Here is a 27,048-nt window from a genome sequence, read left to right on the forward strand (position 1 = left end):
GGGAAGAGATCCCCCCTGCACTCACCGGCAGCAGCAGAAGCAGAGCAGCCCGGCCCCAGCCCGCTCCACTCCGCCAGCTCCCAGCCACGGGGTTCCACTTCCCGCCACAGGTGACTGTGGAGAGCATCCTCCCATCCGCGGCACTCCACTTCCTACCGCAGGTGAGTGCGGGACCTTTCCCCAACCCCAACCTCCCCCCGGGACAGGGCTGGGGCTGGGGAAAGGAAAGTGGAGCAGGCTGGGGCTGTGTCGCTCCGCTTCCCACCGCAGGTGAGTGGATGGGTCAGAGCAGTCAGGGGGATTGGGTAGGGGGTGGGCTCCTGGGGGTGATTAGGGATAGGGGTCTCTGGAGAGGGCGGTCCAGAAACAAGGAACCGGGAGGCCAAAGCAAGTTCGATATAATGCGGTCTCATCTATAAGGCGGTGAGATTCTTTTTGTCTCCCAAGGACAGCGTTATATCGGGGTAGAGGTGTATCTTACTATGGATGGAAGAGGGAAATGCTATAGATCGGGGTAGGCAACCTATGGCACGCGTGCCGAAGGCGGCACACAAGCTGATTTTCAGCGGCACTCACACTGCCTGGGTCCTGGCCACCAGTCCGGGAGGGCTCTGCATTTTAATTTAATTTTAAATGAAGCTTCTTAAACATTTTAAAAGCCTTATTTACTTTACATACAACAATAGTTTAGTTCTATATTATAGACTTATAGAAAGAGACCTTCTAAAAACGTTAAAATGTATTACTGGCACGTGAAACCTTAAATTAGAGTGACTAAATGAAGACTCGGCACACCACTGCTGAAAGGTTGCCAACCCCTGCTATAGATGTTTGGATGGATGAGTTTTGAGAGGAGAAACTTCTTTGATAGCATTTTTTCCTTGTCTAATTATTATTTCACACACTTGTTTATAAAGGAACCTAGACATGACTCACTCACTTTTTTGTATTGGGTTATTTTGGATACTTGCATTAAAAATAAAAGTAATGCTTTAAAAAAAAAATCAGCCGTAATGGTTATAACAAAAATAAGCTAACACACACATTTTTCCGGGAGTGCAAAAATGACATGATAAGTTTTGATGATCAACATTAGGCCATCTCTGTCAACAGTAAAGCAGCTCTCCTTCCCCCCACCCCCGCTTTAAGTTGTACTTGCCTATGTTCACTAGATGTTACTGACAAAAAAGCTTCTTGCAGTCAGTAAGACTACATTCCAGTAACTACAAACCATTATTATCCCAGCTATCCAGTCACTGCTAGGATACCACCATTGACTATTGGCATAGAGCCTTGGCCTTTTCAGTTAGGGTGTACTATTGGTTTGGAAAGGAAGAGTAATCACAGATACTCAGGGGAAATGTTCAGAAGGAACATGGAAGAGAGACAGCAGTGGGTACACGCTGCTAGAGTAAGTGCCCCTTTCTGCAATATAGATAGAGGCTCAGGAAGGATAAAGAGAGCTGCACTTGCAGGGTTTAAAGGAAACCTTGAAATCATGGTAGGTGGAAGGGAGAAGTGATGCACTGACAGTGACATTTCATTCATAGTCACCTGACCACAGTTATATAAGTTAATAAATCAAAATATGTATCTGTGAAAAATGATACATTCTCAGATTACAAAACAAGACTTCCTTCAAGAGTTATATGGGCACCGGAATGTGAAGAAAAAGATGTAGGAACCCTACTCACCCTCCCTCCTGTACATAAGAATATAAAGATGGCCATACTGGCTCAGACTAATGGTCCATGTAGCCCAGGACCTGTCTTCTGACAGTGCCAGAGGCTTCAGGGGAAATGAACAGAATACAGCAATTATTGAGTGATCCATCCTGTCACTGAGTCCCAGCTCCTGTACACACTCACGGCTAGTTATCCAGGGGTGCAACAAGGTATGGTTAGCTTCCATGCTACTAAGCTTCCACAGCAAGTAACAATGCTGTATATAGACACAAACCATATTTAAAATTAATCATACTATGATCTGGTTACAAGCTTAAAAGACATAGTGCAGATGAACCCAAAAGGCTGGCTGCAAAAAGATAACTGGGTATATAAAAAGATGAGAGACTATGGTGTGACCAAGACATCAAACTAGTAAATGATAAGTTTGGCACATGGTAAGGAAGCAGCTGCTGCCCCCAAAAACTACAATGGGGAAACTCAATGTCTGAGAAGTGAAACCTTGTCATAAATGGCTCAGACATGCACAGGGGGAAGAACTTTCATCCTTTGCAACTAGGAGACTCCTGTTAGGACCCAATTGAAAGTGCACTCTCCCATTGAATTCTATGGGGTTTGGATAAGGATTTTTACCTACATACCTCCAAAAAAATAAAAAAATAAAATAAAGATTCTGCTCTCATTTCACATAAAGTGGCAAAGCCTCAAAAAATAGCTTTTCTTCAGTCGCCAAAAATAAATGGTAGAAAGTGATGACAAAATGTCCATTCTTTCAAGAGAAGGAAGCAGTTTTTGAACATAGTGTCTTGTTGCTGAAACAGTTATGTATTGTATGATAATCATGTTAAGAAAAATATTTCTAGCTACTGCACTGGTTGTACATTGTGTGAATTTCTCATCCTAGATTTTAAATAGATATTAGTAACTTGTCACCTCAAAAAAGTTAATTGAATTTGAGCAGACTGACAAAAGCCTGGTAAGTGCAGGTTGGCAACATATAAGCTTTCCACACAGCTCTGCCAATGGACCTCAGTCTTGACCTGCAACATCCCCTACTATTCAAATCCTGTGACATCACAGAGCACTGCCAATTCACCTCACTATTGATACATAGCATCTGTAATCTTATGCACAGGCACATTGTCAAGATACAACACCGGATTCTAATCTCCCTTACAGAAGTGCAGATCAGGAGTTACACCATTTATGTCAATGAGTTATACGACTGTAATACTCATTTAAGGGAGCCAGACCTTAATACCACGTCTCACATTCGGGATTGCTGGGAGCCAAGTTTATTTTGTGAAAGAACAGATCCCAACATACTATATGGAGATTGTAATACAGTATGGAGAATGAAATAGTGAGAAATACTGTGTTCCACTTAGCCCAAGCTTGCAATAGAATCTACATCACCATTATTCAGTGCACCAATCACAGAGACAATTGCAGACCCATGTGTCAAAAACACTGTGTTGCAGGCATCTACCAAGAAACAGGTCTATCCCTATCTCTCCTTTTTTTTGTGGTTACTTCAGGGGACTCACTCCTACCTCTCATCTGGCTGAAGGTAGTGATGAATTTGCTGGTCACGGACTTGAGTTCATTATTGGCCAGAGTTATGAGATGTATCCCTTCGGTGACATTCCTCATGACTTTGTAAATGCCAATAGGGAACATCATCAACTTGCAGTCAGCCAAATCTGTAGTGAAACAAAGAAAAAAGGATACAAAAACATGCAGAGCAGGATAGTGTGCACAGAATGCTTCAAGTTACTACCATGTTCATACATTTTATTCTATCCATAAGAATTAGAGAACCTCATAAGAAGAGACAGACAAATTGTCAAGCTCCTTACGTTACTGGTGCAGTATCAGTATGCATTTAACAGGGGACACTCCTTACTGAGAGGAGCTCGAGACTGTGCAAGAGGATTATTACAGCCTAAAGTTACCTAGAGATATGAGCATATATTAGTTTTTGCTTTGCAGATGCAATTTCTCCACCCCATCAACTTTTTCACAGCAAGGAGAGTGACAATTCATCTGAGGGCCTTTTCCTGACCCAAAACCCTAGCTTGTGCTCCTGCTATAATGATTCCCATGGCATATTACAGTGATCTAAAATTGCTGGGATGCAAGAACACCCAACCATTCCCCCTCCTACCCAGGAGATGGCCCTCAATTCCTGAATAGAACCTCAGCCTCCAAGGGTTGGCACAGAGCTAGCCCTGTGGCACCAAGGCATTAAACCGGGGGCATATGTGGCTGCTTTGTGGCTTCATGGCACCAGCACAAAGTGACTCCAGGGGAGCTATGACTTAGGCCAGAGTGGTGAGATGGAACAGGTACATGGGAATTCATGCAGCACACACACAAGCTTTACAATCAGCTTCTGGTACAAAGTACTTGTGGCTGGTCTGAAAGCTCTGCAGCTTACAATGCGCCTTTTAACAACTTACATGTGGTCAGGCAGACAGGAGCAAGGGGAGTGATGGCTGCTGAGAGACAGGAGCCCAGTCCCCTTATATGAAGGGGCAAGATCCACTCCTACTGGCATAGGGAGGTGCCAGCAAGGATGGCTGCACCACAGGAGGAGAGGGCATTCACCCCTGGGCAGGGCAGGTTATTTTTTAACCAGGATGTCTATAGGAATCCTACTTGTAGAGGCTGCAATGTGTATGTAATGAATTAGAGACTCCTCAGCCATCCTGCCCATACTCCTCCTTGACCAACACCACATACTTTTGGGCTTGCACTGGCTGCTTGCAGGAGGAGGCAGTCTTGTTGCTCCATGGTACAGCTGTAGCCTCCCACTGGTACCACCCATTTAAACTGGCAGAAGCGTAAACTAGAAGCGATGATTTATATTTCTGCTGTTAAAACTGATCTGGCTAGCCACTGGTCTTTGCTGTCAGCCAGTTTGGTGTTTTGGATTGCTCCTCACAGACAGGGGAACATGCCCACCCTGCTACTCTTAACAAGGATCAATAATTTCTCCTTGGCCTTTTGGTGAAGGTCAAGTATAGTATCTGTTTCTCTTCTATCTCTCTGGGGGAAATGAGGAAAAAGATGGATTACACCTCCCTAATGTATTGTGGTGAGGGCCCTAGAACACCTATAAAAATAAAGTATCTCAGAATTTCCTTGAGCAAAAAGCACATCATGTGACTTTGTCTCCTTAGAAGTGATTAGAGGGCCTTAGTGTAACAGAGCTGGTTTCCTTTTTAGGGGAGTAGGGGGAATTGTTTTGTGATGCTAACAAACTGCCCAATTCAGAAGACAAGCAATCAACATCTATCTTTCCAGTATGTTTCTGTTCATAGAATGTCTCTCCCTAGCTTCCTCAAGCCCCTACTCGCATCTATCTCCACTGTATTCATTTGCATTATAGACATATACAGTACTCAATCTACTATTGTACACAGGTATGTTTAGCAGAAAAAAGCATAGTATGCAAGAAGCACCGCTGGTTTTGATGAACTTGAATTCTTATAATCACTTTGAGGTTAACCCCAAGTGAAAAACAATCTGCCTCAGTTTACAGTGTAAACACGCAGTGATTAATGACCTGAGTAAAGTCCCCATTCATCACATACTCCATGTTGTCTCTACAATCATAATCCTACACTTCTAATTCATATTGATTTTTAAATATGCAGATAAACACTTATCCATCTTTTTTTCTTTGTCTCTAGCCCTCCCACCTTACCAATGCTAAGGAAAGTGTATAAGTGTCAGAAAATGGGAAATCCTTTATTCTAGAAGCTCCCCTCCTCCCCAAAATGATGGGCCTTTAATTGTGCCAGAAGACTTTACATAAGCCAGATTCAAAGGGCATGTCTATTCTGAAACAGGGACTATGTATAAATAGCCCCTCTTTAATGCAACAGGTCCATTCCCCATATAGATTCAGAATCACCTTTGCTGACTTTAGTGACAACACTGTATGGCTTTTCCTAGGGAGCCATCACAGATAGGAAACCATGAGCTCATGCTTCATGGACATAACTGAAAACCAGATTCCAACTGCAGAGCTACCTGTGGAGCTCAATTGCATTCCAGTTGCCTTACATGGGATAACTAAAGATGTAAGAGGCTTGCACAGGTGAAACTGAGCACAGGCTTTCACCTGCAGAGTCTTCATCACGGATGATACATGAGATAGAGTTGGGGTTTTCACAACAAATTTTTTGGTGGCCTCAGAGTGCGGTCACCAACTTTTGCTGGTGGCCACTATGACAGTGTTTCCTAAAATACTTAATTAACTTTAGAAAGACAAATACCGGTAAATATGCACATATACATGTCCAAATCATAGTAATTTATTTATGTAGAGGTTATAAAGGAATTCAGGAAAGCTGGCTGTTTCTCAGAAGGGACAATATTAAAAGCACAATTTCAAATTCCCCCGAAGCAAAGGAAAGATAGGAAGAACAGTAAGAAGCCAATATGGCTCCATCAGGAGTTCTTTAATGACCTGAAAATAAAAAAGGAATCCTACCAAAAATGGAACATGGACAAATTGCTAAGGAGGAGTACAAAATAACACAGCCATGTAGGGACAAAATCAAAATGGCAAAGGCACAAAATGATTAGCAAGGGACATAAAAAGACAAGAAGTTCTTTAAATACATTAGGAGCAAGAGACAGACAAAGAAAAGTGCAGGTCCTCTACTTCATTGTGGAAGGAGAGCTAAAAACTGATGACATCAAGAAGGTTGAGGTGCTTAATTCCTATTTTGCTTCAGGCTTCTCTAAAAAAGTTAATGGTAACCAGATACTCAACACACTTAATTAACGAGGGGGAAGAGACACAAAAGGGAAAGAACAGGTAAAAGAATATTATGCTAAGTTAAATGTACTGTATTCAAGTCAGCAGGGCCTGATGAAATTCGTCCTAAGGTACTTAAGGAACTAGCTGAAGCAATCTTAAAACCATTAGCAATTATCTTTGAGAAATCCTGGAGGGCAGGCAAGGTCCCAGAGGTGTGGAGAATGGCAAACATAGGGCAAGTATACACTAAAAACTTATTGCGGTAGTACATGTCCACACTACCCTCCTTCTGTAACAGCCAACAGCTGATAAGTAAAAACAGCATCTATACAGACACTGTGTGGAAGTACAGAAAGAACTGACAGGGATTTGTAGGGGATCTTAATGCATGACAGTCTTTGTTAGCAAGAGTCAGGCTAACTGTAACCCTAATAACGCAAGATTTGTAGAAGCAAGGATTGTGTGAGGGGAGTAGAAAAGAACTGTGTGAGAAGTTGTTTTTCGACCTTGTGTAGATAATACAATATGTAGACTGGCATCTCTTAAGTGAGAAAAACAAGATATCAGGATGACCTCTGTATAAACAAAATGCAGCTGTTGCTTATTATTGTCTGTAACAAAAGTATAAATGCTTGCTGTAATTGTTTATCTGTTGAGAGATCTGTCTAGGAAGGGGAGACCCTATGTCCTAGTGCACTCTCTCCCTGCTGTAGCTGCTAAACAGAATAAAGTATTTGATTTTGCTGCACCCAAACAAAAAAGCGAGAACTGAGTTTTTCTCCGACAACTGCATCGCTCTAATTACTCTGACATAACTCCACCTCCACAAGAGGCATAGGTCTTATGTCAGTGTAGTAGGGCACTTACATCAGTCGGAGCAAGGCTGTAGCATGTACACTGACATAATTAGGTCAATGGAAGGTGCCTTACGTCGACCAAGGCACAGTAACTAGGACTATGTCTATACTACTGTGGTAAGTCAATCTACGCTATGCGACTCCAGCTACATGAATAACGTAGCTGGAGTCAACATATCTTAGGTCGAGTTACTGCAGGGTCTATACCATGGGGGTGGAGGGGGTCGACAAGAGAAACTCCTGTCGACTTACCTTACTCTTCTCGTCGGGCACAGAGTACAGGGGTCGACTGGAGAGCAATCTGCTGTTGATTTGGCGGGTCTTCACTAGACCCACTAAATCGACCGCCGGTGGATTGATCTCAGAGCGTCGATGGCTGTAGTGTAGTCATAACCTACCTTTAAGAAGGGGAACAAAGAGGACCCAGGGAATTATAGACCAGTTAGCCTAACTTCGATACCTCAGAAGATGCTGGAACAAATTATTAAACAATTAATTTGTAAGAACCTAGAGGATAATACAGTTATAAGGAAGAGAGAGCATGGATTTGTCAAGAACAAATCATGCCAAATCAACCTAATTTCCTTCTTTGACAGAGTTGCTGGCCTAATGGATGTGGGGAAACAGTAGATGTGATACATCTTGATTTAATAAGCCTTTTGACACAGTCCCCCATGAAATTCTCATAAGCAAACTAGGGAAATGTGGTATGGATTAAATTACTATAAGGTGTATAAGGTGGGTGCACAACTGTTTGAGAGACCATACTCAAAACAGTAGTTGTCAATGGTTTGCTGACAAATTGGGAAGGTGTATGCAGTGGAATCCCCCAGGGGTTAGTCCTGGGTCCAGTGATATTCAATATTTTCATTAATGACTTTGACAACGTAGTGGAGAAGATGCTTATAAAATTTGCAGATGACACATGGCTTGGGGGAAGCAGAAGTTGCAGGCACTTTGGAGGACAGGATTAGAATTCAAAATGACCATGACAAATTGGAGAATTGGTCTGAAATCAACAAAATTAAATTAAATAAAACAAGTGCAAAGTACTTCACTTAGGAAGAAAAAAATGGACAACTACAAAATGGGGAATTACTGGCTAGTTGGTAGTTCCGCTGAAAAGGATCTAGGCAGGGGTTATAATGGATCACAAATTGAATATGGGTCAACAATGTGACAGTTGGGAAAAAGGCTAACATCATTCTGGGGTGTATTAACAGGAGTATCTTATGTAAGAGATGGGAGGTAACTGTTCTCTCCTTGGCACTGGTGAGGCCTCAGCCAGAGTACTGTGTCCAATTCTGGGCAATACACTTCAGGAAAGATGTGGATCAATTGGAGCAAGTCCAGAGACGAGCAACAAAAATGTTAAAAGTTTTAGAAAACCTGACCTGAGGAAAGGTTAAAAAAACTGGGCATGTTAGTCTTCAGAAAAGAAGACTGAGGGGGGACCTGATAACAGGCTTCAAATATGCTAAGGGCTGTTATATAGATGAGGCAATTAATTGTTCTCCATGTCCAGTGAAGGTAGGATGAGAAGTAATGGGCTTAATGTGCAGCAAGGGAGATTTAGATTAGACATTAGAAGGGTTAAAAGTCCCACTGAGATACACAGGTAAGAAAGTAAGTGGGCACCTGGCCAAAGAGCCAATGGGAAGGCTAGAACTTTTTAAAATTGAAACGATTCCCCTTTTGTCTGTCTGTTATTCTCGGGGAGAAGCAAACAGTGCAACTATGCTGTAAGAAGCTTGGGGCCAGGTATGAAAAATCATTGGTATCATACCTAGAAACTACTTATTTGAAACCCCAGATATGCAAGTAGATCAGGAAACGTCTAGGAAGATGCAGTCAGGTTTATCTCCTTTTATTTCTTCATGGCTCGTGGACTCCTCTATGCTAACCCCAAATGCTTTTGTTTTGCTTGTAACCTTTAAGATGGCGCTCAAGAAGGTTATTCTTGATGCTTAATCCTTGTAAGTGTTTTTTTAACTCTAGCAATAGCGTGAGTTTCCAAATGTATTTTCTTTCTTTTCGTTTTTAATAAAAAATTTACCTTTTTTAAGAACAGGATTGGATTTTTGTGACTTAAGAGGTTTGTGCACATGTTTAATTAGCTGGTGGCAACAGCTCATTTCCTTTGTTTTTCTTCTCAGCTCCTCCACGGAGGGGGGATGAAAGGGCTGGAGGGTACCCCACAGGAAGGAATTCCCAAGTGTGCCTTCCTGGGCTCTCAAAGGTGTTTTGCACTTGGGCGGTGGCAGCACCTACCAATCCAAGGTCAGAGAAAAGCTGAAACCTTGGAAGTTTAATACAAGCCTGGAGTGGCCAGTATTAACTTTTAGAAACCTTACGAGCCCCCACCTTCTGCACTCAGTGCCAGAGTGGGGAATCAGCCTTGACAGAGCATATTGACTGACAAGGTATGTTTGGCTCCTTAAATTTGTTCCTATGCTCCCCTTACCTGTCCTCTAAAGGGCTAGGCCCACACTGGAGTGATTACCAATCAAGAGCACATGAGGCTTGAGCTCCCCGAGGGTTCACTCCTCTTAGGAGAGTATAGCAAGCTCTCCCTTCCATGAGCAGCCAACTCTATTGGTCAGTGCAAAAGGAGGGGAAGGGACACAGATATAGCCCCATCTCCTTCCTGTCTCATTTGGGATGTCTGGGAATTAATCTGCAGACTATGAATTATTCAGTGTAGCAGTACCACCTACCCAGGCTGGCTTCAAGCCAGCCACTGCCTCAATTTCTCCTCACTCTGCTTGAATCTTCTAACCTGCCAGTCTGGTTTGGTTGCTGCAGAGAGTTCACCCTCCAGGTAAGTCACAAAGAAAAAGTCCATCCCTTTTAGGGTATCCAAGTCCAAAACAGTCTTCCACGCATAGTCTAAAGCTAGACACAGCCCCTCCTTCCTGAGGGTCTATCTGTATGACTTCTCAATAAACTTCAGACCATTCTCTGGGCTTCGCTTTCACCCCTCCAGCTCTCATGGACTCCTCTGAGTCTCTCTCTGCTCTCTACTGACCACTAATGCTCAGGACTTCCTAGTTGGAGTCTCCCTTCTTCCTCTTCTGGTTCTCTGGGCTTATTTCATCTCCAACCCCGAAGGCCTAATTTAGTCTCCTGACCTACCTGCCATGTGACTTTGCTCATTTTCTGCACATGGTGAGGTGAGCTAAATATGTCACAGGTAGGGCTAGCCCCATGTCCCCTTAGAGGGCCAGTGTCCATGACACATTTAGCAATACTTGAATAATGAATTTACGCAACGGGCAGCAACGCATGAGCAGATGTGAATGTTACTGGCTGCCAGTTATTCACCCAGTTCTAATGATTATGTTCTGCTTATATTCCTTTCACCCTATGTTTGTGCTGGGGGCGGTGCTAATGATAATTAAATAAATTTTCTCATTCTGATTTTTTGATGCACAGTATGAAATGCTTTACTAGAGCCCAGATTATCATATCCACTGCATTCTCGTGATAAATCCAGGTGCAGTGCCCTCTCAAAATTACTTCTCTATAGTCATAATATTTACACAGTATCAGAAAAGTCTAATATCCAAGGCTGAACGTGGAAAATGAAATTATTGTAACTTATTATGGACAAAGTACTTGGTTCTCTGCCAATCTGTCCCTCTCCTTGAAAAATGTCTCTTCTCTAGTATTTCCCTCCGTCTATTTATGCCCAGATCCTCTTTCTGCATTTCCTCATATTTTATGCCATTTTAAGAAATTCCTTGCCTCCCCATTATCCATTGTGAGGCATTTCACTTTTTTGTTAGGTTCCATGTGAGGAAGATTGTGCCACTTCTTTTACAATAAGATCTTCACACATGGATCCTCCTCAGTTTCCCTTTAGGATCCCAGATCAATATGTAGAGAGCAGTAACACCACAGGACTGAGCTGAGGGAGTTTACTCTTCAGTGGGTAAAGTGCAAAGGGAAACTGAGGAGGATGTTGATTTCCCTTTCCAGCACTTAGTTTGGACAGCAACCTCAACTGAGCTGGGGTCTCTATTAGCACGAGCGTAAACAATAAAGTAAAATGAATCTTGGGTGACATGCACTCCTATGCAGAAGGTCTGTGCACATTTATGTCCTCAAAACAGTTCTTACATGGAATTAGAGTGGGACTTCAGTGACGCACAGGCTTTATGCTGGCCCTCTGCATAGGGATGAATGTTACCCCCTTTGTGCAAATAATTCTTGTTTATTTCACTTTGCTTCCTGGCTCACAGAAGATGAGCTGTGGGGAGCTAGAAAGACATCAGTACATCATAGGAAACCCATTTTGGTGCTTTTTCCAGTCCCCACTAAAGTCAACGGTGGGGGTGGGGGGGGGGGGAAGAAAAAGAGAGAGAGAGAGAGAGAGACTGCTTGACTTCAATAGGAGTCTGATCCAGCCTTTGACCCTAATTCTTATAAACTCTTATGAGTCAACTACTTTTACCATCCTACCCCTAAACATTCTGTCTCTCTTTTGGGATCTTGACCCCACAATATGAGATATTCCTGTCTACAATGGAGTCCATGGTTTCTATGAATTATCGTACTTCATATGATCTCAGTGTGATTCCACTATAAACTATTCAAAGAGTTTCACACACAAAAAATCCGAGCATCCAATTAGCTCTTAAGCATATATTTTTCCACCCATCATATTCTTTCGTGTTCTTAAGAATAAGAAAATCAATACTGCATTAAATTGTTATCACAGTCCATTATTTTATAGGACAGGTCCAAATTATTTCTATGAACAATGTGTATCTTTCATCTGACACTTCAGTTAAACAATCCAGTATTCCTGTGATGGGAAAGACTGCCCATAAAGAAATTAAATTCAATATAGATTAGTATTAATAAGAAATAGGGAATTATAGAAAAATAATTCCCTATGACTAGAACTTAAAAAAAAAAAAAAGATGCCTTAGTAGCTGATACTTGAGGGAAAGAGACAACAAGGAGGGAAAGTAGTCTTGTGATTACAGCAGGGTACGGGAATTAAGAAGACCTGGGTTCAATTTCCTACTCTGCCACACAGTCTTCCTTGCATAAATCTTAACATTTCCATGTCTCAATTTCCTCATGTGATAAAATTATTTACCTACCTCACAGGGGTGCAGTGAACATAAACTCACTCATATTTGTTAGCTGCTCAGGTACTACCGTGACAGGAGACGCACACACTCCCAAAGTACCTACACAGCGTGATAGCGTGCACATGGACTTTATTTAACAAAGGTGTATGCAGAGGAAAGCTAACATATAAGCAAGACTGTAAGAGCTTTAAAAGAACACATGAAGAGACAGAGGATGGGAACACATACTGTTTAATAAGCAAAGACAGAGTTAAACTCAGTGTAGAACAACACTGGGACAGACATGCAATGGATATAGGGGGTGAAGATGGGGATATAACTGGGGAATTTGGACAAACCTGAGTCTTCAATTACACCCTAGAGTTATCTTAAATCTGTGACTGCAAGAGTGTACCTTATCTGGCTGTGCCATTTACAGGAGATGCTATTTTCTGTAGTCTAGTTTTGATTTAATATGGTTCTCTCTTGATTTTTCTAATATTTTTTTCTTTATTTAAAGGGCCACTTGCTGTTTTAGGTATAAGTCACTGTTGTACATTTGCAGAGACATTGAAAAACTTCTGCTCGGAGGAGAGGGGGGCGCTTTAAGTGGTAATTGACCTGGAGCCCTTGGTCAGAGCCATAGGGTAAAAGAAAGACTGTCCCCAGGAAATACTGCCATTGCCAGCAGACAGTAAGGTCTTGGGGAAAACTCCCTGTTGGACAAGTTATATAGAATTTAATAGAAAATTACAACCTACAGTAATTTTCTACAGAACCCTACTGGTGTCATTTATTAAATTGTATAGGACTTTTCCCACACAGGCTGGGTGAGCACAAGACTTGACAGGAATAGGTGACCAAAGTTTAAAATTCTCTAATAATGTCATTGGAGACAAGATCTATGTCACAATATACAATATCCATCTGCTCATTTATAGGGCCTGATTTAAAGCCCAATGAAAGCAATGGAAGACTTTATATTGACTTTAGTGGGCTTTAGATCAAGCCCATAGGTTGCATCTATACCAGCATACTTTGTAGCTGTCACTCCTCAATGCTGCAGTTTCCCGCATGTAAGAAGCTGTCTGTTCAGACAGCATTCAGATGATTTTACCATTGCACTGTCTAACCCTATAGCAGTGAATTACGGGTCCTAAATTTGCTAAGAGGACCAGAACAGGTTCCTTTTAGTCAGAAATACTCATTAGCCATTCTGATCTTATTTTGCTATTAATTTTTGTCATCAAGATGAAATATCAAAGCCAATGATTTATTCTTACTTCCAAAGCAATCTATATTAGAACAACATTAAGCTATATGAAGTGATAAAAGAAGGAAAACATGACAGGAATTAAAGAAAGAGAAACAACAGGAAGTTTAATTATAAGCAGCAAGATTTGGGAGACCATACAATAATCAGAAGTGATAAGCCTGCATTCAAAATATCCTCATTCATTTTTCCACTGTCAGGGTGTGTGGGGGTGGGGGGGAAAATCAAGAGAATAAAGGTGAATTCATCAAATAACCTAGTTTTAGCCATTGTTCAGAAATGAAACTACACCACCTACTGGATTTCTATCCAAACTGAATCAAGTCAATTACAGGTTTGACTGATAACTCCAATATTTCTGACTTGTCTTTATGTTTATTTTAAATTATTTTAACATTTAAGTATTCACAAGTAGTAGCCAGTCTCAGTTTAGGTATAAATCTCTCTTGGTCTCAGTCACAGGTCCCTCAAGGAAAGAAATCCATTGCCAAATGCCACATCATTGCCAGTACGGTGGCTCTCTTCCTGCAATCTCCCTGTATGGGAATTAATTTGTAAAGATAAAATTTGGGATGAACAGTAACCTGCAAAGGAAAAACAAAAAACGAAACAGGATTCTGCACCCTTTTTTCTTTCTGATGTATAAAGAAAGCCTGAAAGGTATTTTTGTTTGGTTGGTTAATAAAAAAAAAAGTAAGTTTTTTCCCCCCGCTTTGTTCATTAAAGTGGGAAGTGAAGTCCTGTATAGTCTAGAACAGTTTACAGTGATTGGAAAACTAGTAAAATTGTGATATCACAAGAGGAAAGAACATGAAAGTTGAGTATCTAAGAAGCGAAGGGATTGACTCTTGCATTTTGTTTTGTTTTTTTAAATACAAACCTATTTAACTGCAGTGACTAATTAAGATTTTGGAGAAAAAGACCTCACTGAGAAAAAAAATCAAGCATGGAGTAAGTGTTTGTGGGGCAGATCTTGATGTTGTTTTCTTATAAAATTTGTTAAAAGGTTGGTAAGGGTAATAGGGTGTTGATATTTAATACAGCTAGGACCTAAATATTTTTAAATCTCCCTATAGATGTATACATTTTAAGGCCAGAAATGATGACTTTAACCATCCAAGTCTGACCGAATTTTACCCAACAATTCCTCCATTAAGCCCATAATTTCTGTCTTAGCTGTAGCATATTGTTTAGAAGGATATCCAATCTTGATTTAAAGTGACCAATTCCCCATCAAGTGACAGAGAATGAACCACATCCCTTGGTGAGATATTCCAATGATTACTCACTCACTGGTAAAAATGTACTGCTTATGTCTAACCTGAATTTATCAAGCTTGAGCTTCCAGACATTTTATCTTGTTATGCCTTTGTGTGCTAAATTAAAGAGCCCTCCTACTATAAGTAATCTTTTATCCCGTAGGTACTTTTTGAATGGGATCAAGTCACCTCTTAACTTTCTCTTGGACAAACTAAATAGATGGAGCTTTTCACCACTCACATCCTCACTGGGTCCGGAAGGCTCACCGTGAACATTTGTGTCTATGTATCTCTGGAGACCTCCTTCCTGCTTAGATAGAAAAGCTTCCTTTGCTTTCTTTCTTTTTCTGAATGCCGTCCCAGGAGGCATTTTCTTCTTTCACTCCTGATTGCTGTTCTGTGCCAGCTATAGTGGCTCTCAACACTCAATTGAAGGGGACAAATAAGCAGGCTGGTAGCAGGGCCTGAGTGAGGGAAGATATCAGCATCTTAAGGGCCAAACTAGCTCCTACTACTTCAGTTGACTGCCTGTTCTCCTCAAGTGGGTTCAGGGAAGCAGCAGAAAACAGGAAGCTCCCTGAGGAGCTGGTGTTAATCAGTCCAAGCTCCTGGGGGTGCTAGAGAGGTACATAAGAGGCTCCTCCTCCTCTCTCTCCTTGAAGCTTCTGTTACTTTCCGTTATTCCCTCTCACCTTTTCTCCTGCCTGCCTGTTATGTCTCTTGTGCCCTCCTTCCTCCAGCACAGCACTCCACTCTATGCATCTAGAGCAGAGAGAATACATATGCACCAGCAGCAGACAATTTTCTACACCCTGGGTCATAGTGGCACCCCTGCCTCCCCCGAGTCTGGCACCTGAGACCACCGCCTCAGTTCGCCTCATGGTAAGGCCAGCCCTGACTGGGAGACAACCTTAGGGAGAAAAGACGGGTGAGGCCTGAGCTGAACTTTGTCCTTATGGAATACAGTGCAAGGGGGCTCTGATGTAAGGGCCCTGAGCTCCGACACTCTCCTAGCTGAGGTTATCACCACCAGAAATGCCACCTTGTATGAGAGAGAAAGCAGGGAGCACGTCGGGAGTGGCTCAAATGGTGGACCCGTCAGTCTGGAAAGGACTAGATTAAGGTCCCAAGCCGGGATAGGCTGTCGCACTTGCAGGTATAGTCTGTCGAGACCTTTAAGGAAAAGGCTGACCACTGGGTTCGCGAAGACTGAGTAGCCATCCGTGCCTGGATGGAAGGTGGAGATGGCGGCCAAGTGGATCCTTATTGATGACATGGACAGAGCCTGTTGCTTAAAGATGGAGGAAGTGGTCCAGTATAAATGGCACCGAGGCGAGCGTCGGCGACTGATGGTGCTACTCTGACCAGAGGGAGAACCTCTTCCACTTAGCAAGGTACGTCGCCCTTGTGGAGGGCTTTCTACTGCAGAGGAGAACTTGCCTGACTTGATCAGAGCAGGACAGCTCCACCGCATTCATCCATGGAGCTTTCACACTGTGAGGTGGAGCGACTTGAGGTTCGGGTGCCGGAGGCGGCCATGATCCTGCATGATTAGGTCCGGGACAAGAGGTAGGGTGACCGGAGTTGCCACAGACATTTCCAGGAGCGATGTGAACCAGTGCTGGCATAGCCAGGCCAGAATTATCAACATCACTAGGGCTCGGTCCCTGTGGATCTTGAGGAGCACCCTGTGGCCTAAAGGAAGCAGCAGGAATGTGCGTATAGGAGACGGCCTCCCCATGGAAGTAGGAATGCATCTGCAATGGAACCTGGGCTGTGATTCAGGAAGAAGCAGAATAGCTGACACTTCCTGTTCCGTCGTGTAGCGAACAGATCTATTTGGGGAAAGCCCCAGTGTTGGAAGATAGTGAGCTCACTATGTCCAGCCAGAAGGACCACTCGTGGCCGTGAAAAGAGCAGCTGAGACTGTCCGCTAGCTCGTTCCATATCCCAGGGAAGTATGATGCCTGCAGGTGTATCGAGTGTGTGGGACTTCTGTGTAGAGCATGAGGGCTTCCTGGCACAGGGGAAAGGAATGTGCACCCCCGTTTGTTGATATAAAACACTGCCGTGTTGTTGTCCATGAGGACTGATACACATCTCCGTGATATATGGGCAGTGAAAACCTGGCACGCCAGGCACACTGCTCTCAGTTCTCAAATATTGATATGCAGAGCAAGGTCTGCCTGAGACCAGAGGCCCTGTGTCCTGAGGTCTCCCAAATGTGCCCCCCATCCCAGATCTGATGCATGTGTCACTAATGAGAGGGATGGCTGGGGATTGTGGAAGGGGACTCCTGCACAAACTACCTGTGGGTCGAGCCACCACAGGAGGGAGTCTAGTATTGGACGAGGCAGGGTTACAGTGCTGTCCAAAGCATCTCGAGCTGGTCGATATACTGACTCTAGCCATGACTGGAGTGGGCGAAGCCTGAGGCTGGCATGCTGTACTACATAGGTACAAGTGGCCATATGCCCCAGAAGTTTCAGGCAGTTCCTTGCTGTAGTAGTGGGGAACTGTCTGAGGCCCCATATGATGTCACCCAGTGACCAAAATCTGGCTTCTGGCCCTGGCTTGAGTTGAGTCTAGCACTGCCCCTATAAATGCTATCCTCTATACTGGGTACAGTGTCTATTTGGCCTCATTTAGAAGGAGACCCAGTTCGACGAACATCCTTCTTATGAAGCCAACTTGCTCTTCCACTTGAGATCTGGAGTGACTTTTCATCAGCCGGTCGACGAGGTACCGGAACACCTATATCTGCTGCTTGCACAGGAATGCTGTGACGACTGCCATACACTTGGTGAACACCCAAGGTGTTGCTGACAGGCCAAATGGGAGGACAGTAAACTGATAGTGGCTGTTGTTCACCACAAACCTGAGGTATCTTCTGTGAGATGGAATTATTGCTATGTGGAAGGACGTGTCCTTCAAGTTGAGGGCGGCATAACAGTCTCTTGGATCCAATGAGGGGATAATGGAGGCCAAGGAGACCATGCAGAACCTGAGTTTCTTGATTAACTTGTTGAGTTCCCACAGGTCCAGGATGGGCCTGAGGCCATCCTTGGCTTTCAGTATTAGGAGCAAAGGGGCAAGAGCTTCGACTCCCGGTATTTCCTGAGGAACCCCTTCCACTGCCCCTACTGAGGAGGGAGTGCACTTCCTGTATGAGAAGTTGCTCATGAGAGGGGTCCCTGAAGAGGGACGGGGAATGGGGGTGGAAGGGAGGGAGGGCACAGAATTGGATGAAATATCCCCTCTACTATGTGGAGCACCCAGCGGTCCGAGATGATACGGGACCATGCATGATTGAAAGGAGATAGGACGAAAAGGTAAGAGGATGGATCCAGTTGTAGTACTGGTGCACCGCCCTCGACTGCACCTTCAAAAGGGTGGTCTGGGGCCAGGCAGTGAAGTGCTGCCTGCTTCTACTGATGTAGGAGGAATAGGAGCAGTAGAAGCAGGCAGCACTCCTCGAGGAGCATCCTGGCAGTTCTGGGGTTGGTAGAACCTGGAGGGAGGCCATGGCCAGAAATGCCTACGTTGAGTGGCTAGTCTATGGAGTCCCAAAGATCTAAGGGTGGCCTTTGAGTTTTTCGTACTATGGAGTCTCTTATCCATCTAGCCAGAAAAGAGGGCTGAACCCTCGAAGGGGAGGTCCTGGATTGTTTGCCGGACCTCATGGGGCAGACCAGAGACCTGCAACCAGGAACCCCTACTTATTACAACCCCGTGGCCATTGTACATGAGGCTGCATCTCCTGTGTCCAATGCTGCCTGTAGGGAAGCTCGGGAGACCCTCCTCCACCAATGCTGAAAACCCTGCACGAGAGTCTTGTGGCAGCAGCTCTGCAAACTTGGCCATCGCAGTGCAGACGGGTGTGTGTGCGCGCGCGCTCACGATGGCCTGTTGATTTGCAATGCGGAGCTGTAGTCCCCCAGGGGAATAGACCTTCCTGCCAAAAAGGTCAAGTCTTTTTGCCTCCCTATTCTTAGGGGAGGGGCCTTAGTAGCCCTGGCATTCCTGCTGATTGGCTGCAACAACCACCAAGGAGTCAGGGGGGTGGGTGTATAAATGTTCATAGCCCTTAGAAGAGAAAGTACCGCCTCTCATTCCTCTTAGACATAGGGGCCAGAGATGCAGGGGTCTGCCACAGGGTTTTTTTGGTCTCTATAATTGTCATGCTGTGGCCGTGCCGCCCGGTCTGGCCCGCCGGAGCAGGCTGCGGCTGCGCTGCCAGGCCAGAGACATCATAGAATATCAGGGTTGGAAGGGACCTCAGAAGGTCATCTAGTCTCCCCTGGCCCTCCCCAGATAAGGTGGTAAGGGATGGAATGGGGAGAGTGTGTGGGGGTCCCAGGCTAGAGTGGGGTCATGTGGGGGGTGGTCACAGGGGTTACTCCACAGACCTCCAGCTTCTCCCCCTCCAAAACATTTCCCCACCAGTTGCTGTCCCGGCCCATCAGGGTAGGCAGCTGGCACGCCGGGACACTGTGTTTACTTAGGTTTATCTCCGGACCTGCAGACACTCGAGGTAAACAAACCATCTCGGCCCACCAGCGGCTTATCCTGATGGCCCGGGAGCCAAAGTTTGCTGACCCCTGAATTATAGGGTTCGCTTATGAATGAGTCGTAAAAATTTTCCATTTTTACTTATCCATCTGGGGGAGGGGGAGGGGTCGGCTTATAAACTAACTGGCTTATGATCGAGTATATAGAGTAAATGATAACTAGGAATCAGTTAAACTTTCTAGGAGACTGTGGTCTTCCTGGTAGGCCTAATTCCTGAACTACGTGGACAATTCCCATGACTGATGAGTGTTCAATATGAAGAACAGATGATTTACTAGATAAAATAGGGCTAAGTCAGGGGTTCTCGAACGGGGGTGTCATGACCCCTCAGGAGGTTGCAAGGTTGTTATCTGGCGGGTTGCGAGCTGTCAGCCTCCACCCCAAACCCCACTTCACCTCCAGCATTTATAATATTTAATACTATTAAAAAAAAGTGTTTTTAAATGTATACGGGTGGGGTCACACTCAGAGGCTTGCTGTGTGAAAGGGGTCACCACTACAAAAGTTTGAGAACTACTGGGCTAAGTCAACTATATGGCCCTCACTGATTTCACTAAGGGGTGCAGACAGTTAACTTTGACTGAGGATGTGGTTGTAAAATTTGCCTTTTTAATAGGTTTGGGATTGTACAAGTCCCCAGTGCTAACTGTCTATGTCATCTATAGTGGTGGACTCTATACTCTGAATAAAGAATGCATCTGTGACATACCAGAAGATGATAGTGTTGACAGAACTGAAAGAATGACTGGTTTCCTGTATTGACTGTACATCTCCCTACAGTCAGATGGGGAGGACCATGTACAATACAAAGACTGTGGTTCTCGTTTTGGGTAGCAGCCAAACTGAGCTCAACACAGCATGGAAAAGGGATGGAACACAGATGGCTGCGTGTCACCTCTCTACCTTACAGACTGTAGAGGTGACTAGACACTAGAGCAGTTCCTGGCATACACTGGAGCAATCACAGATATTGTCCTAACTGATGTTGTTCTACAAAGACTCCTTATGGAGCCATCCACCAGCACAGAATAGTCAGTGGGCAGTGTGGTCCAACTATGCCTGCTCAGTCCCCTACCATATCACAAGGTTTTGTGATGCAATGAGGGCCAGCACAGGACAACTGTGCTGGCTCTATGCTCGATGGGGAAACCGCTCCTGTGCGGGGCCGGCTCTAGGCACCAGCGTTCCAAGCATGTGCTTGGGGTGGCTCTTTTCAAGGGGCGGCACTCCGGGTTTTTTTTTGCTTCAGCAGCAGCACTCTGGCTTTTGTTTGGGGGGGGGGGGAGAAAGGGGGGCACTTGAGGCAGTAAAAAACCTGGAGCCGGCCCTGCTCCTGTGACCGTCTGTAATGGCTGCTTCCACTCCCTTTGCAGGCCCTTTGCACCACCAGTGCAGTGTAAAATAGGACACTGAGGAAGGCAGAATCTAGCCCGCTGTTTACAAACAGATCTGACATTTTCAAAGAGAACATTATTTCCATCCTCCTACAAAGGACTTAGTCAGCATACCAGGTTGGGGGCACAGCAGGTTGCAGTCTCTACTCCAAATAGGTGACACAGGGACCTCTGCCAGAAAGCTAACCAACTTGGCAATAATTGGCACACTTTTAAAATGCACAATTCCATCAAAATAAATACAAAAACTTTTTTTGTATTATGAAAATAATTAAAGTATCCTTCTGCTGCAAACAGTTAATTAACAACACTATTTTCTGGTCCATGCACATTCCTGATGACATTATTAACCATGCTAGCATGTGCATGCCAAAGTTAAGTGAAAGAAGCCACATTGGCCTCTGCTTGTTTTGGAAACATGGATCGGGAGATGGAGAAATCAACATTTTTCAAAATATAAAAGGAACAAATTGGTAGGAAAATTAAAACCACCCTTCAGCTGTCTTGGTAACATCCTTTTAAATGACTGAGTCTGAGAACCATGACCTGGTGTCCCCAGTTGAAGGGCCCCTCTGTATGGGACCAACTCACACTGTGAGCAAAGCCATACTGATTAACTCACCTAGGGAGTCTGCTCCATGCTCCACTGTTTCATTCACCTTTCTGGCAACTCTGGCTACAGCTTCCCCCATTTTTTTCTCCATGCAGGCACCACGCCCAATCCCACCAGGGAAGCACGTCCACAGAGGAAACTGTCAATGAGGAAATGAAAACAGTGAGGGTCCAGTGTGCTGACATATCATGAAAGGGACAAGTAAAAATAGCAGTCAATGTGACAGGATTTATTCCTGGCAAAATGTTATTAATCAGAAGTTAATATCAGGACTGCTATTAAGCAGAATCTGCTGCATTTAACTTCATATATACTTATCCCCATTTAACAGATGGGGAACTGTGGCACAGAGAAATTAAGTGACTTGCCCAAGGTCCCACGGGAAGTCTGTGGCAGATGAAGGACTTCTACCCAGGTTTCCCAAGTCCTAGGCTGGCAGTCTAACCATGGAACATCCTTCCTCTTCCACTTCCTTTCTACTCCACTCTGCAGTGAATAGTGAATGTTTACAATGGGTCAGATACTCAATTGCCCTGCATTTTATGTAGTCATTTACAATAGTACAAAGTAAGTGTGAAATACTACTAAATCAGAAAGAGCAGTTATTTGCATGTGCTTTCCACTAAGTAACTACACAAAATACTCTGTATTTTGGATTTAATTAATGAACAGACTCCATGAACTTCAATTTTAAATCTCCCTTAATTACTCGTTACTGTCATTATTGTTGCAGCATCCAAAAGACTACAAAATGAGTAAATGTATCTTTCAAATTATTAAATTGCTTTGAGTTGTATTCTTAAATCAAAATTGTCAGTTGTGGCTATCAAAATTAAAAAGACATTTGTAGATTCTTAATATTATTGACTGCCTTTTGTTAAACCTATTTTCCCCACCCCAATAATTAAATACTGAATTTTCACACCAAATATAAATATGTAAATTTAAAAAAATAACACGTTCTCCCAAAACCAAACACACCAAACCTCACAAATTGAGCTCCATATGAAGATCTGAGTTTTCAGGATGTCAGAACTCCTGACTATATATTAAATCACAAGGAATCACATGACCCTACAATCTTCTGAATATTTACCTGTTGGACTAGATTATCCCTTGTGCTCAGATAGCGGAAGGGTACAATAGGAAAAAGAAAAACCTGTGATGTTCTCCTTAAATTCTGGAGATTTTCTTTATTATATGCAGAGGCTTCTCCCCACCCTTTCTACCTGCAATGTGCCCCCTGCCCCCCCCTCCACATACACACACTGCTCCTGCCAGGGAAATGTGATCGGGGCATGGGGGCTTTCCCAGCCCTGCCCAGCACTCTTGCCGGGGAGCGGGGTCGGGCGTGGGGACTTTCTGGGTGGGTAGAGCGTGGCAAGCCCCCGCATCCCAACCCTGCTCCCCAGCAGGAGCACCAGGCATGTGGAGTGGGGCAAGCCCCTGCGCCCCAACCCTGCTCCCTGGCAGAAGTACTGGGCTGATGGGGGGAGCAGAGGCACCCATTTTTCTGGGAGCCCCTGGGTATAGGCCCCGTTGGCCTAGTGGCTAATCTGCACCTGATTATATGTTGTCCCAAGACCCATTTTTGTTGCCTCGCCAGGGCAGAATGTCTACTTGATTCCCTATAGCATGTCTTTCATACAGCATGTCTCAAACGTAGACAAAACGAGTATATATGGCCTCATTTAAAAATTCGTAGAAGCAACGCTCATAATAAGTAATGGAACACGAGTTATTTACACAAATTGAGGCCCAGAAAAAACAAACATACAAATAAGCATGGAAAAAGGAACCAGAGAGACAATACACACAAATGAAACCTAGGTACATCCAGAAGAGTAACTGTTCAGTGCACTAGTCCTTACAAAACCTGAACTTTCCAGCAATTAAGACAGCAGGTCTCTAATATCAGGCCTTCTCTGTAGTCTTCCCTGGGGGGGATTTGAATCCTAGTAAAGAGGTAATGGAGATCACTTACTGATCAGAAGGCAAAACTCTGCCTCTAACTACCTGTCCTACCACCAGGGGCGGCTCTAGCAATTTCGCCGCCCCAAGCACGGCGGCACGCCGCGGGGGGCGCTCTGGCGGTCGCCGGTCCTGCGGCTCCAGTGGACCTCCTGCAGATGTGCCTGCGGAGGATCCGCTGGTCCCGCGGCTCCGGTGGAGCATCCGCAGGCACGCCTGCGGGAGGTCCACTGGAGCCGCCTGCCGCCCTCCCGGCGACCAGCTGAGCGCCCCCCGCGGCATGCCGCCCCAAGCATGCGCTTGGCGTGCTGGGGCCTGGAGCCGGCCCTACCTACCACCCAGGTGAAGTTTAGAGTTGGCTGAAGTATGCAGAAATTACCTCTAGGAAGCAATCATAGTGCTCGATTAGGGCATTGGTTGAACGTTTTAGGATGCAGAGACCAGTAACAGTAATGCTCAGTGATGGATTGGACTGCCCCTTTTTTGAGCCCACAATACTCGGAAGTTATGGGCTTGAAGCAGAAATTAGTGGGTGGAATTCTATAGCCTGTGTTATGCACATCAGATTAGATTATAATGGTCAGTTCTGGCCTTAAAATCTATTAAGATATTTTGTTTTCCAAGGGGATCTCTGGCACTTCTGCTGGCATGAATTAATAGAAAACTAGGGAGACAAACTACAAAGAATTTTGGCTTAAAAAGAATTGTAAGAACAACAGAGGAGCCAAAATGGGAAAGTAGAAGAAAAGGACCAATGGATGCATCTAGTAACATCATGCAAGAAAGCAGTAGCCTAGAACCCCCATCTGTAGCTGGTGCTGCTCGACATCTCCATGTCATGCCTCCTTTGGATGATTTTGGTATCTTTACTAAGGAGTATGCCTAAGCCCTCCTAGACAGTGATTCAGCAGCAGTGGTCCTATATTTAGTTGACTGAGTGGTAAAAATTAAAATACTAGACTGGTGGCAGAAAGCCAAGACTTCTGAACCAAGATACCTTTCCATGCAAATCTGACACTAAATTGGGCTGCAATATTCCCTAAGGAAATCCAAGTGATACAACAACCAAATGCTGTCACAGTCTGCATTGATCCAACCCAGCTTGCTTTTTCATTGATGGGGAAAACTAAGGACGATTAACAGCAATATTTGCATACATCCTACAATTACTGCACATGCCACCCTGACCAACTATGATGAGGCAGGGAGACCCCCAAAGCCACAGAAGGTGGCATTTCACCCTCTCCACACTTCCATGTTCAACTTCCAACTTCTAACACCAAAATGTACAGCATAAGTAGTTGTTTGTTTCCAAACGTCTCCCACTTTAGGGCAGGGGGAGAGGGGGATGGCCTTGTCCTCTGCGCCTTTGCAGCAGGAGCGCTCTGCCGAAATGCACAGAGCAGGAAGCAGGCTGCGTGCATTACAATAGCCTCCTTTCACTTTCAACTGCCGGGCTCTTTCACTCTCACTGTTTCCTGGACCTGGTGGATGCAACCCCTCGGGCCACCGGGCGAAACGAGTTCAGACTACTGCATGTTAGCAGTCTGCATTGAGAAATGCAAACTCCCGGGCTGCGCTGGCAGCCCCACTCCATCGGGGAGTTCGGCAGCATCCACAGGCCCCATTGTGTGTGAGGAGGAGGAGGAAACTCTTCTAATCTCTTTTTGTCTGTGCGAGATGAGGGAAGAGGGAAACGATCTCTTACCCAGCACCAGACCCACGCTGCTGCTGCTGCTGCTCAGCCTGAGCTCCCAGCTCCGCCTGTCCCGTTTCCTCCAACCATTGTGAAGAACAGCAACAGCTGCCTCTACGGCCAAACTGCGGGGAGGCGGGGGAATCCAATGAGGAGGACCTGACAGAGAGCAGCAAAGGACCCAGAGCCAATAAATGCAGGAGCTCTGGCAGCGGGTTAGGCACGAAGGTGAAGTTGGTTCCTTAATCACAGTTCCCAGTTACTTGTTCCAAGGTCAACATGTCTTAGGGAATTCATCCATGTAAGATTACTTTTTTTTTTTAAAGAAATGTCACCAAAATAAATGATTGACTGTTGTGCCTATTTATATTAGGAATTATTTATTAATAATTAGAATAAGGATGTGGGCTTTGACTGGTCATAAGTCAAAAATACATCTCAGGTCACCTCCCCACTGACACACCCCTGTGATCATCAGACTGTTTTGAGATAGGTAAGATATTGCACTTCCTGACCTGAAGCTTTAGCTTTGCTCCTGTGCAATATGCTGCCACAAGTCACACCCTCACCTCACTTCTAAGGCTCCGTGTACATTTGGAGTTAGGGTATGATTCCCTACTCACTAGAAATACTTGCACTAGCTCCCATTGAGCTAGTGCACTAAAAATAGCAGTGTAACCAGGGTAGTGAGAGTCCTGGCGAACAGCAGGATGGGATAGGCACGCCGACTACATGCCCAGGGGGTTCAGGCGGGTTTGTACTTGGCATGGCCTATGCTGCTGCTCACTGCTACCCATGCTACCCCAGCTACACTGCTGTATGTAGAGGGCTAGCTCAATGATAGCTAGTACAACTATGTTTATGCAAGCAAGAAATCACACCCTCAGCTCCAAGTGTAAACACACCCTAAAAGTTAGGGTGCGCCACCTGAGGTGACCCAAGAGGTATTTTATCATATATAGCCACTCAAAACCCATTTCTTCATTCAAGTGCTATTTGTAAAATAGAAGGTGTGGAGGGATACATGGTATGTAGCAGCATGTTATGTAGAAATAAAACCTCTGGGTTAGAGAATGTTGTGTCACATCTACGTCACAACATACAACATTTGCATGGCTGGGTCACTGTGGGGGTGACCCAAAAAGTCACAGATAGTCAACATTTTGTCCCAGCCATTCAAATGTAGTTCCTTACTCATTTGAATATTAATATTTTCTTTGTAAAAGAAGGTGCAAGGGAGATGCTGAGGTGGCGCAAGTGGGAATAGGAGTTGGGGGTGAGAGGGCGGAGCTGATGTGGCACAAGCAGGAACAAGGTTTAGGGTGAGAGGGAGGCACTGAGTTGGTATGGCATAGCAAGCTCAGTTGAGATGGAGATGCTGAAATGATAGGGCTGGAGCTCAGAAAGAGGTGCTAAGGTTGCAGAAGCGCAAGCAGGGACAGGGTAAGAGTTAATAGGCATGAGATGGGCTTAGGCTCAGGAGGAGGTGTGGAGATGGCATGAGCTAGGGCTCCTGGTGCAAAGGAAAAAGTGGGTTCCTGTTTTCCTAGCAGGAAGAAGCAGCAGATTTAGTCAGGGAGGCAGCTCTAGGCACTAGGTTGGATGGGAAGCTCTGAGGTGGCACAAATGGTGCGAAAGGATCAAGGTTCGGCAGGAAGTACTGAGGCAGTAAAAGTGGGTGCATGATCTGAAGCTGGGGGGAAGTCTGAGGCAGTGAGGTGGGGAGACAAAAGCAAGCTGAAGGGCATGAATTACAGCTAGCTCACATTGGAGGAGACCCTCTGGGGAGGCACGAATGGAGGGAAGCACCGAGGGAGTATAACAGGGTAGGGGGAAGAGGCTGGGGTAGAAGGGTGGCTGAGATGGC

General features: G+C 44.8%; 1 protein-coding gene across 10 annotated transcripts in view; it reads right to left on the reverse strand.

The window, feature by feature from the left end:
- Positions 1-27,048, reverse strand: part of LRRC20 (leucine rich repeat containing 20) — a 192,947-nt gene that overhangs the window by 155,919 nt on the left and 9,980 nt on the right. For 4 of the 10 annotated variants that reach the window (XM_039546754.1, XM_039546756.1, XM_039546757.1 and 1 more), the window contains 3 exons: positions 21,883-22,000; positions 21,524-21,653; positions 3,239-3,388 (listed from right to left, as the gene is read on the reverse strand). In XM_039546754.1, coding sequence (XP_039402688.1) covers positions 3,239-3,388; positions 21,524-21,605 — 232 coding nt within the window. In that variant the 5' untranslated portion in view covers positions 21,606-21,653; positions 21,883-22,000. Of the gene's footprint in view, positions 1-3,238; positions 3,389-21,523; positions 21,654-21,882; positions 22,001-25,193; positions 25,311-27,048 lie in introns of those variants that run through there. The other 6 variants (XM_039546752.1, XM_039546759.1, XM_039546753.1 and 3 more) reach the window with 3 other exon arrangements.

Source organism: Mauremys reevesii, linkage group 7 (genome assembly GCF_016161935.1).
Source record: "Mauremys reevesii isolate NIE-2019 linkage group 7, ASM1616193v1, whole genome shotgun sequence".
Lineage (NCBI taxonomy): Eukaryota > Metazoa > Chordata > Testudines > Geoemydidae > Mauremys > Mauremys reevesii.